Below are 12,334 nucleotides of genomic sequence, written 5' to 3'. Positions count from 1 at the left end.
AAAAAAAAATACAAAATTAGCTGGGTGTGGTGGCACATGCCTGTAATCTCAGCTACGCGGGAGGCTGAGGCAGGAGAATCGCTTGAACCCAGGAGGTAGAGGTTGTGGTGAGCCAGGATTGTACCAGTGCACTCCAGCCTGGGCAACATGAGTGAAACTTCATCTCAAAAAACAAAAACAAATGCAGAGGGAAATAAAGAAAATGAACATAGTTATTTAAATGGAAAAGTCTAGCTATTTTTTCTGTATCAATAAACAATTTATTAAATGTTTACTAAAAATTAAATTTATAAATTAAAAATAACATAAAAATTGAATCCAGTTCATTCAAGTAGCTTCATAACAATGATTAAAAGAAAGGTGGAGCTGGGCACAGTGGCTCACGCCTGTAATCCCAACACTTTGGGAGGCCAAGGCAGGTGGATCATGAGGTCAGACATTCAAGACCAGCCTGGCCAACATGGTGAAACCCTGTCTCTACTAAAAATACAAAAATTAGCTGGGCACAATGGCACATTCCTGTAATCCCAGCTACTCGGGAGGCTGAGGCAGGAGAATTGCTTGAACCAGGACCTGGGAGGCGGAGGTTGCAGTGAGCCGAGATCATGCCACTGCACTCCAGCCTGGGCTACAGAGCAAGACTCCATCTCAAAGAAAAGGAAAAAAAAAGGAAGGTGGAGACCAGTGGCAGTGCCAACAGTGCTAAGGGATTGGTGGTGTGGTGGGGAATGGGCTTTAGCCTTCTGTAATCATCATCAGTTAACTTCCCTCAAAGCTTCACCAGAAAAGCTTCGTTCAGCTTTCAAGTCAAATCTCTTTTAGAGAAATTCTGGCACTCTAGTAATGGAGAGTTTCCACATGACACCACAGGCCCCAGGTCTATTCTGTTACATATTTTCAAAATCTCTTCAATAAACATATTGTCTTGGACTTTGCTTTGACCCCTTTCTTATTCCTGGGTTTCAGAACCATGTGTGCTCAGTACTGCATCTCCTTTGCTGATGTTGAAAAAGCTCATATCAACATTCGAGATTCTATCCACCTCACACCAGTGCTAACAAGCTCCATTTTGAATCAACTAACAGGGCGCAATCTTTTCTTCAAATGTGAGCTCTTCCAGAAGACAGGATCTTTTAAGGTAACAATCCTTTTTCTCAGCGTACCATGTTTGTTTTCAAACCCCTTCACATATCAATTTGATTGTGACCACCCAATGAGACAGGCAGAGAAGTAAATTAATGCCTTTATATGGTTGGAAAAAAGGTTACAGAAATTTTCCTTTCAAGTTCTTGTTTTACCTAGCATCATAGTGTTGATAAGCCACTTTACACAGTCACAAAATCCTTGTAATTAAGATCATATATATAACTATCCAAGTAATTTTTATATATAATATGTATGTGTGTGTATATATATAGTATATACATAAAATACAGTCATGGGCTACATAACGTTTCAGTCAATGACAGACCACCTATATGATGGTGGTCCTTGGCCCCATAAGGTTATAATACCATACATTTACTGTACTGTTTCTGTGTTTAGATACAGAAATATTTGTCATTGTGTTATAGCTGCCTGCAGTATTCAGTACAGTAACATGCTACACAAGGTTTGCAGCCTAGGAGCAATAGGCTGTAACAGCTGGGTTTGTATAAAAGTACACTCTGATGCACATACAATGATGACATTGCCAAATCATGCATTTCTCAAAACATATCCCCATCCTTAAGGAAAGCATGACTTTATTATATATACCATCACTTACCGTCTAAACTAAGACATAATTTATTATCCAAACTAGGACATGTTTCAGACTAAAAGAAGCAACCTGAAATGTCTAAACTGAGACACCCAAACTGTTGTAGGCAAACTGGAAAGTGTGATCACTCTGTATATGACCCAAGTTTAAGCATTCACTGTTAGCAACTTGCTACACATGGATACATTATGAATATAAAAGATCTAAGCCTGGGCCACAGGGCAAAACCCTGCCTACAAAAAATACAAATATATGCCAGGCACAGTAGCTCACACCTGTAATCCCAGCACTACGGGAGGCTGAAGCAGGTAGATCATCTGAGGTCAGGAGTTAGAGACCAACCTGACCAACATGATGAAACGCTTTTTCATTTTGTTTTGTTTGGAGACGGAATCTCGCTCTGTCCCCTAGGCTGGAGTGCAGTGGCACCATCTCAGCTCACTGCAAGCTCCGCCTTCCAGGTTCACGCCATTCTCCTGCCTCAGCCTCCCGAGTAGCTGGGACTACAGGTGCCCACCACCACGCCTGGCTAATTTCTTTTTGTATTTTTGGTAGAGATGGGGTTTCACTGTGTTAGCCAGGATGGTCTTGATCTCCTGACCTCGTGATCCGCCCGCCTTGGCCTCCCAAAGTGCTGGGATTACAGGCATGAGCCACAGCGCCCAGCCTTGGTGAAACCCTTTCTACTAAAAATACAAAATGAGCCGGTCTTGGTGCCAGGACCTGTAATACCAGCTGCTTGGGAGGCTGAGGCAGGAGAATCGCTTGAACCCAGAAGGCGGAGGTTGCAGTGAGCTGAGATTGCACCACTGCACTCCAGCATGAGCGATAGAGCAAGACTCCATCTCAAAAATAAATAAATAAATAAAAATGAAAAAGGCCGGGCGCAGAGGCTCATGCATGTAATCCCAGCACTTTGTGGGGCTGAGGCAGGTGGATCACGAGGTCAGGAGATCGAGACCATCCTGGGTAACACAGGGAAACCCCGTCTCTACTAAAAATTCAAAAAAATTAGCCGGGCATGGTGGTGGGCACCTGTAGTCCCAGCTACTCAGGAGGCTGAGGCAGGAGATTGGTGTGAACCTAGGAAGTGGAGCTTGCAGTGATCTGAGATTGCAGCACTGCACTCCAGCCTGGGTGACAACAGAGCGAGACTAGGTCTTAAAAAAAAAAATTTAGCCAGGCTTGGTGGCAGGGGCCTATAATCCCAGCTACTTGGGAGGCTGAGGCAGGAGAATCACTTGAACCCGACCCTGGGGGTAGGTGCGGTGTGGGGAGGCGGACGTTGCAGTTAGCTGAGATCGGGCCACTGCACTCCAGCCAGGGTAACAGAGACTCCATCTCAAAAAAACAAAAAATAAAAAAATAAAGATGCACATAAGATATTTAGAAGGTAAATCGATAAGATTTGGTGACAGATTGGATGTGCATGTTAAGTATAGAAAATCTAGAAAAGCTCCTTGCTTTTTAAAACAATGTTTTAATCAAATATGTGAATTCACCATCCCTCTTTTTCAGATCCGTGGTGCTCTTAATGCTGTCAGAAGCTTGGTTCCTGATGCTTTAGAAGGGAAGCCGAAAGCTGTTGTTACTCACAGCAGTGGAAACCATGGCCAGGCTCTCACCTATGCTGCCAAACTGGAAGGTACTTGATTTCTCAAGGTACTGGGTAGATCATCAGAAAGGAGAGGAAAAGTGTCCTTCATTTCCATGAAAGTGATGATAGCTTTGGGAAGTAACTTTCCAAAGAAATCTCCATCTGATTGCAAGCAATATGAACATCAGTTTCTTTTAATTTTTTTTTTTTTTTTCTGAAAACAAGTTTTGCTCTGTCACCCAGGCTGGGAAGCAGTGGTGTGATCTCAGCTCACTGGAACCTCCGCCTCCCGGGTTCCTGCCTCAGCCTCCTGAGTAGCTGGGACTACAGGTGTACACCACCACACCTGGCTAATTTTTTTTAATTTTACAAATACAAAATACTAATTTCACCATGTTGCCCAGGCTGGTCTCGAACTCCTGGGCTCAGGCAATCCACCTGCCTTCGCCTCCCAAAGTGCCAGGATTACAGGCGTGAGCCACTACACCTGGCTGAACATGTTTGTTTGTTGTTGTTTTTTTTTTTTTTTGAGAGGGAGTCTCGCTCTGTCGCCCAGGCTGGAGTGCAGCGGCATGATCTCGGCTCACTGCAAGCTCCACCTCCCAGGTTCACACCATTGTCCTGCCTCATTCCCAGGTATCTGGGACTAAGGCGCCCACCACCATGCCCGGCTTTTTTTTTTTTTTTTTTTTTTTGTATTTTTAGTACAGACGGGGTTTCACTGTGTTAGCCAGGATGGTCTTGATCTCCTGACCTCGTGATCCACCTGCCTCAGCCTCCCAAAGTGCTGGGATTACAGGCGTGAGCCACCACACCTGACCACATAAGTTTCTGTTCTAAATTCTCCTGACTTGTAGTAACCAAACATGTTTTCCTCTCCCAGGAATTCCTGCTTATATTGTGGTGCCCCAGACAGCTCCAGACTGTAAAAAACTTGCAATACAAGCCTACGGAGCGTCAATTGTATACTGTGAACCTAGTGATGAGGTAAGGAGAGCAGTGTTTGGTACCACCTTAACAGCTTTCATTTGACCAATGGCTCTTTCTACCTTACCGGCTGCTCCTTCTCAGCCTCCTTTGTGGTTTCCTCTTTATTTCTGTTACATGCTCAACCTTTTCTCTATCTACACTCACAAGATCTCATTAGTCTCATTGCTTAAATTATTACCTATGGTCTAACAACTCCAACTTCTCTCCCCTTAACAGCCGTGTTTTATATCCAACAGCTACCTAACTTTCCCACTTGATGTCTTAAAAGGCATCTCAAACTACATCTAAAACCAAACTCCTGATCTTACTTCCCTATATTTCTTCCCTTCCAGGGTTTCTCATCTTGGTAAAAGGCAATTTTTATTCTTCTAGTTACTCAAACAAAAAAAGTTGGGGTCATCTTTGTGTTTCTGAAAAAAAATTTTTTTTTTGTTAGAGATGGAGTCTTCCTATGTTGTGGGATCCTCCTGCCTCAGCCTGTTGAGTAGCTAGGACTACAGGTGCATGCCACCACACCTAATTCCTTTATTTTTTGTAGACAGGGTCTCACGGTTGCCCAGGCTGGTCTCAAACCCCTGGGCTCAAGCAATCCTCCCACCTTGCCCTCCCAAAATGCTAGGCTCACAGGCATGACCCACTGCACACAGCCAGGAATCATCTTTGATAACCCTCTCATATCCCCACATCCAAATCTCAGTCTGCTTTCAACATACTTCCATAACCCAACTGCTTCTGTGTCTACCGTTAACCACCCTGATTCAAACCAACATCAATTCTCACCTATATTCAATTCAGTAGCCAAACTGGTCTCACTGCATCCACCCTTGCCCCACTATAGGGTTTTTTGAGCAACCAGAGCTCTCCATTTAACAAAGTCAGAACTCGTCTCTTTTCAAGTCAAAATTTCCTGTTGGTTTCCCATCTCATACACAGTGGAAACCAGAGTTCTTGCAATCATCTAAGCCCTGGATGAACTCAAACATTCCTATGTTTTTGACCTCATCTTTTTTTTTTTCTTTTGAGACAGAATCTCCCTCTGTCACCCAGGCTGGAGTGCAATGGCACGATCTCTGCTCACTGCAACCTCCGCCTCCCGGGTTCAAGCAATTCTTCTGCCTCAGCCTCCCGAGTAGCTGGGACTACAGGCGTGTGTCACCACACCCAGCTAATTTTTTATTCTTTAGTAGAGACAGGGTTTCACCATATTGGCCAGGCTGGCCTCGAACTCCTGACCTCATGTTCCGCCTGCCTTGGCCTCCCAAAGTGCTGGGATTACAGGTGTAAGCCACCGCGGCCAGCCCCTCATCTTCTTTTATTGAGACAGGGTCTCGCTCTGTCCAACCCAGGCTGCAGTGCAGTAGTTCGATCTCAGCTCACAGCAGCCTGTTTCCTGGGTTCAAGAGATTCTCATGCCTCAGCCACCAGAGTAGCTGGGATTACAGGCACGCGCCACCACACCTGGCTAATTTTTGTATTTCTAGTAGAGACAGGGTTTCGCCGTGTTGGCAAGGCTGGTCTTGAACTCCTGACCTGAAGTGATTCGCCCACCTTGGCCTCCCAGAGTGCTGGGATTATAGGCATGAGCCACTGCACCCAGCCTTGACCTCATATTCTATTACTTCTCTTGCCCTCTCTGTGCCAGCCATACTAACCTTTACAGCTGTTCCTCAGAAAGGCCAAGCACTCCTACTTTGTAGTCTTTGCACTGTTACCCCCTCCCTGGAATATTCTAGACATCCACAGCACTTGTTCAGATCTTTTAAAATGTCACTTTACTAGAGGCTCTTCTTGGCTACCCCATATGAAATAAATTCCTTCGTTTTACTCCACTGCACTTAGACATACCATATATTTACTTCCCCCATCTCTACCATATAATATAACCCCCTTGAGGGAAGAGAGATTTTGTTTATTAACATGTATCTCTCTAGTACCTGAACAAAGTTGAAAAAAGTAGATGGTCAATAAAATGTTGAATGACCAAACGGAACTTGTTGGGGACTCTATTAAATACAAATCAATTAAACTAAATTAATGTACTTTCAGTCCAGAGAAAATGTTGCAAAAAGAGTTACAGAAGAAACAGAAGGCATCATGGTACATCCCAACCAGGAGCCTGCAGTGATAGCTGGACAAGGGACAATTGCCCTGGAAGTGCTGAACCAGGTAAAATAGCCGAGTTCTTCCTGGTTAGCTACTGGTAAAGCTGTTGGGCTATATTCAATTATTTTATATGTACACATAAAATATAAAATTGCTTACTAATAGGCCCATTTACAGTTTATATTCTTTTCACTAAAGGTTCCTTTGGTGGATGCACTGGTGGTACCTGTAGGTGGAGGAGGAATGGTTGCTGGAATAGCAATTACAATTAAGGTGAGCAACTTCTGGAAGATTCCCTACTTCAAGCAGAGGATTTATTTTACATCATAAATGATTTGTATACACGTGCCCAAAATTCTGCACACATTACCATTCCTTCCCCTTATTCCTTTGGGACTTGAGATGAAGGCCCGTCTCTGCCTCACTACTCTATTTACTATTATTTTTTTTTTTCAAGACAGACTTTTGCTCCGTCACCCAGGCTGGAGTGCAGTGACACGATCCTGGCTCACTTCCACCTCCACCTCCCGGGCTCAAGCAATTCTCCTCTCAGCCTCCTGAGCAGCTAGGATTACAGGCACACGCCACCACACCCCGCTAATTTTTTTGCTTTTTTTTTGCAGTAGAGACGGCGTTTCACCATGTTGGTAAGGCTGTTCTTGAACTCCTGACCTCATGATCTGCCTGCCTTGGCCTCCGAAAGTGCTGGGATTACAGGCGTGAGCCACTGCACCTGGGCTATTTATTATTTTTAGTATTTTTATTTTTTTTAAGAGATGGGGTCTTGCTATGTTGGCCAGGTTGGTCTTGAACTCCTGGGCTCAAGCAATCCTTATTCTGGCCTCCCAAAGTGCTAGAATTACAGGTGTGAGCCACTGCACCTGGCCAACTCTCTTCTTAATCCATGACAATTTTACAGCACAAAAGCAGTTACCATAAGTGACACCATCAGTCTTTTCCCTGAATTCCATGTCATCAAGCTACTATCCATACCAAGAGGCTACCCTTTTCTCAAATTACCAGGAGAATCAGATGCGATCCAGGCAATGGAAGGCTAGTATCAGACATATAATTTATTTATAAAGTGCTTGAAAATATTTTCATTAATCCATAAAATGAAAGGCTCTTACTTGGGCAGAAATGTATTACTTATTGTTCCTATTTTCTTTTCTTTTTCTTTTTTTTGAGATAGTATAGCTCTGTTGCCCAGGCTGGAGTGTAGTGGTGTGATCTCAGCTCACTGCAACCTATGCCTCCCGAGTTCAAGCGATTCTCCTACCTCAGCCTCTCAAGTAGCTGGGATTACAGGTGCCCACCACCATGCCTGGCTAATTTTTGTATTTTTAGTTGAGACTGCATTTCACCATGTTGGCCAGGCTGGTCTCGAACTCCTGACCTCAGCTGATCTACCTGCCTTGGGCTCCCAAAGTGTTGGGATTACAGGCATAAGCCACCACACCCTGCCCCTATTTTCTTTTAGACATACAGGCAATGTTGTAGTTTGTTGTAAGATGTCTTAATATTCCTCTTCCCAGGCTCTGAAACCTAGTGTGAAAGTATATGCTGCTGAACCCTTGAATGCAGATGATTGCTACCAGTCCAAGCTGAAGGGGGAACTGATGCCCAATCTTTATCCTCCAGACACCATAGCAGATGGTGTCAAATCCAGCATTGGCTTGAACACCTGGCCTATTATCAGAGACCTTGTGGATGATATCTTCACTGTTACAGAGGATGAAATTAAGGTAAGGCTCCAACAGGAAAAGAAATAACAAAGCATGGTATAACTTCTTAGGCAGAAGAACCTTCTGTTAGGAGTAGCAAGTGACCCACGGGAACTTGACTAGGTAACTTCATGACATGGGAGGGTACCCTAGATGTATTAATGACAACCCTCTTGACAGAAGCAGAGTTAGAATTAAAGAAAAGCTTTGGGAAGCATGTATACACAGTGATAAGAAAATTCAAACTGGACATATATTCTCATCTGACCTTTATAAGTAAACCAACTAGACTCCCCTTTCACTAATTCCTACTCCCTTCCATATCAACAGCGTGCAACCCAGCTGGTGTGGGAGAGGATGAAACTACTCATTGAACCTACAGCTGGTGTTGGAGTGGCTGCTGTGCTGTCTCAACATTTTCAAACTGTTTCCCCAGAAGTAAAGAACATTTGTATTGTGCTTAGTGGTGGAAATGTAGACTTAACCTCCTCCATAACTTGGGTGAAGCAGGCTGAAAGGCCAGCTTATCAGTCTGTTTCTGTTTAATTTACAGAAAAGGAAATGGTGGGATTCAGTGTCTTTAGATACTGAAGACATTTTGTTTCCTAGTCAGTCAACTCTTAGTTATCAGATTCTTAATGGAGTGGTTATTTCATTAAGATTTAATAGTTTTTTTGGACTAAGTAGTAGAAAAACTTTCATACTTAACTGAGACATTTTGTCGAGGTTAAAAAAAAGTCTTGCAAAATGGGGCAGCAGACTGACAGGCTGACATAGAAAATAAATTGCCCAATCACAACTTGTGCCTCCCATCCCTGACTACTGGCTGGCACCAGTAAGAAGGAATCTCTTTGAATCCATTACTCCATGCCCTCCTGAGGCACTATTGAAGAACTCTCACTTTGCACCCAGGGTACTGGTTCTGGTACATATGGATCGTAAGTCCATTTGGGGAAAACTCGTTTATAGAGGTTCATCAGTACTGTGTCTTGAGATTTTAGCTTCCCATCAAAGCTGCATTTCATGTGGCCATGGGTACCTAGAAAGAAAACAGAACAAGTCAGTCAAATTAAAAGTAGAAAATTTTAAAGCAATGACTTCCAACCCAATAGTCATTTAGCAACACTGCAGAAACGTACACATGGTCCCAAATCCCATGTTTCCTTACCTAAAGGCTCCTTGATATGTCCTCTCCGGCCCCACTTTGTTCTCAGTTCCACTGGTTTAAACCACAGCACATCCTCTTAGAATCAAACACAGAAAACACCAAGATAAAATATTTACCCACAAAATGTAAACCCAACCTTCATACCACAAAGGCAATCAGATCCCATCCTCCTCCTTCATACCTACCTCTGTTGAAGAACATGTAACGTACTACTGCCATCTTAGTAAAAATTTTGCAAGGATGACCGCTCAAAACGACTCTCTTGATGACCATTCTGTCCGGATCTACTGACATAAGATGGCCTGTAGCAATGAGGCTGTGCATTCCTAAAGCACAAAAGCAAAGAAGCTATTTAGGAATTTACAGGCCCAAGTCTTCATTTATTGCCCCAGTCCATCTAAAGACCCATGTAAGAGCCTGGTTTGTCATCCCTGCCCTAGCCCAATCTGAGGCTACGATTGGTAAACTGCTAAGTCCACACTTAACCTTGTCAATAGGTTCTTGAAAACTTGTACTTGAAGAGAAATGAGGTATAACAAAACCATATTTTTTCTCATCAGTTGTTACAAGGAAAGGATGTTGAACAAAAGGCAGTTATTTGAAGACTGGCTATACACTGTTTCACTTAAAAGTTGCAGTTTTCATTGTTCTATTAACAACGTTAAGTGAAGACTTACTGTATTTTGAAAACCATCATTACCTTCTCCATACCATTTGGCTCCCAAATCTAAATACAGAAGAGAAAACAGTATTCATCCTATTAAGGGCCTGCAGGGTCTGTTCATCTCTGTGGCTCAACTTACCATTGCTTTTCTGCTTGAAAAGCAGCACAGATGCAGGAGGAAAAGTGATTGGTGCATAGACTGTCACCACCAGGGCCATGTCAGCAGTCAGGAATCTCTGCAATTTATGTTTGTCCGCTGCCATAAGGGTTAAAATATGAAAACCAAAACCATTTTGAGAAACCAGAGGCAATTGAGGCCTGTGAAAAGCTGTATTAGTGCAACTCTTAAACCTACGGCAGCTTCTACTTCTCTAATCCACTAGTTCTCAAAAATTTTCTCTGCCTCAATACACCTAAAAGATAGTCTAGTCCTATCAGTAACTTTTCTTTTTTTTTTTGAGTCTGAGTATCGTTCTTGCCACCCAGGCTGGAGTGCCATGGCGTGATCTCAGCTGAATGCAGCCTCCGCCTCCCAGGAACAAGCAATCCTCCTGCCTCAGCCTCCAGAGTAGCTGGGATTACAGGCGCCCGCCACCACTCCCGGCTGATTTTTGTATTTTTAGTAGAGACAGGGTTTCACCGTGTTGTCCAGGCTGGTCTCGAACTCCTGACCTTGTGATCCGCCCACCTCAATCTCCCAAAGTGCTGGGATTACAGGCATGAACCACAGTGCCAGGCTGTATCAGTAACTTTTTAATTATTTTGAGATGGTGTCTTGCTCTAGTTGCCCACGCTGGAGTGCAATGGCACCATCTCTGCTCACTGCAACCTCCACCTCCCAGGTTCAAGCAATTCTCCCACCTCAGGCTCCCGAATAGCTGGAATTGCAGGCGCCCGATCAGTAACTTTTTTATCTGGAGTCAGAATCCTGGAGCCTAGACTGTATGTGATGTTCTACCTTCAATGTAGCTTTCATTAAAATATTTAAAGGGCAGTGGTGTGAACACAGCTCACTGGGGCCTCAAACTTCTGGGCTCACTGGCTCAGGCAATCCCTCTCGCCTCAGCCTCCCAAGTAGCTGAGGCTGCAAAGCACATGCCACCACACCTGGCTAAGTTTTTTAAAAATTTTGGCAGAGTGCAGTGGCTCACGCCTGTCATCCCAGCACTTTGGGAGGCCGATGCAGGCGGATCACCTGAGGTTGGGAGTTCCAGACCAGCCTGGCCAAGATGGTGAAACCCTATCTCTACTAATAATACAAAAATTAGCTGGGCATGGTGGTACACGCCTATAATCCCAGCTGCTTGGGAGCCTGAGACAGGAGAATCACTTGAACCTAGTAGGCAGAGGTTGCAGTGAGCTGAGATCCTGCCACTGCACTCCAGCCTGGACAACAAGAGCAAAACTCCATCTCCCCAAAAATGAAATTTTTTTTGTAGAGGCCAGGCATGGTAGCTCATCCCTAAAAATTTTCCCAGCACTTTGGGAGGCCAAGGCATGTGTGCAGATCACCTGAGGGTCAAGAGTTTGAGACCAGACTGGCCAACGTGGTGAAACCCCATCTCTACTAAAAATACAAAAATTAGCTGGGCGTGGTGGTGGGCGCCTGTGGTCCGAGCTACTTGGGAGACTGAGGCGCCAGAATCATTTGAACCCGGGAGATAGAGGCTGTAGTGAGCTGAGATCATGCTACGGCACTCCAGCCTGGGTGACAGAGCTGGACTCTGTATCGGGAAGAAAAAAAAACTGTAGAGACAGGGGTCTCACACTCCTGACCTCAAGTGATCCTCCTGCCTCAGTCTCTGGAACTAAGACTTTGATTTAGTTCCAGTTCTAAGGATCTGCCTTTACGAAATAAGCAGAGAAGTAAATAAAGTTTTATGCACACAGATCTAATTTAGAGCAAAACATTAGAAATAACCTAAGTCCTCACCTGTAGAAGCTCAAATAAATATCAGTACATCACATACACTGGAATATATCCAAATGACAATAAAGCATTAAAAGTCATAAACTAATTAATCTTATGGAAAATTGATCAAAACCAATTAAATGATAAATGCAATGTTTAACACCATATTTACAATTACAATCCAAATTCTGTTAAAAAAAAAAAAAACAGAGATCCAGATGAAAATGTATAAAATAAAAGTGAATTTTCTCTAATATAAGATACTTGTACTTTTACATTATTCCTTATTTTCCCAACTGTCTAAAATATGAAAATAGTTATTTCAGGCCGGGCGCGGTGGCTCAAGCCTGTAATCCCAGCACTTTGGGAGGCCGAGACGGGCGGATCACGAGGTCAGGAGATCGAGACCATCCT

At 43.8% G+C, this 12,334-nt stretch overlaps 2 protein-coding genes across 2 annotated transcripts in view; one reads left to right on the top strand and one right to left on the bottom strand.

Moving 5' to 3' along the window:
- Positions 1-10,108, top strand: part of SRR (serine racemase) — a 13,471-nt gene extending 3,363 nt beyond the window's left edge. The window contains exons 2-8 of the mRNA XM_011987264.1: positions 967-1,138; positions 3,281-3,407; positions 4,243-4,346; positions 6,396-6,515; positions 6,651-6,725; positions 7,988-8,197; positions 8,507-10,108. Coding sequence (XP_011842654.1) covers positions 967-1,138; positions 3,281-3,407; positions 4,243-4,346; positions 6,396-6,515; positions 6,651-6,725; positions 7,988-8,197; positions 8,507-8,722 — 1,024 coding nt within the window. The 3' untranslated portion in view covers positions 8,723-10,108. The remainder of the gene's footprint in view (positions 1-966; positions 1,139-3,280; positions 3,408-4,242; positions 4,347-6,395; positions 6,516-6,650; positions 6,726-7,987; positions 8,198-8,506) is intronic.
- TSR1 (TSR1, 20S rRNA accumulation, homolog (S. cerevisiae)) overlaps positions 8,431-12,334 on the bottom strand; it is a 13,216-nt gene continuing 9,312 nt past the window's right edge. Inside the window, exons 12-15 of the mRNA XM_011987265.1 lie at positions 10,148-10,264; positions 9,530-9,670; positions 9,345-9,419; positions 8,431-9,215 (exon numbers count right to left, since the gene is read on the bottom strand). Of these exons, the coding sequence (XP_011842655.1) occupies positions 9,037-9,215; positions 9,345-9,419; positions 9,530-9,670; positions 10,148-10,264 (512 nt within the window). The 3' untranslated portion in view covers positions 8,431-9,036. The remainder of the gene's footprint in view (positions 9,216-9,344; positions 9,420-9,529; positions 9,671-10,147; positions 10,265-12,334) is intronic.

The sequence above is a fragment of the Mandrillus leucophaeus genome, unplaced genomic scaffold, assembly GCF_000951045.1.
Source record: "Mandrillus leucophaeus isolate KB7577 unplaced genomic scaffold, Mleu.le_1.0 Scaffold306, whole genome shotgun sequence".
Lineage (NCBI taxonomy): Eukaryota > Metazoa > Chordata > Mammalia > Primates > Cercopithecidae > Mandrillus > Mandrillus leucophaeus.
This window is presented reverse-complemented; position numbering and strand designations above follow the sequence as displayed.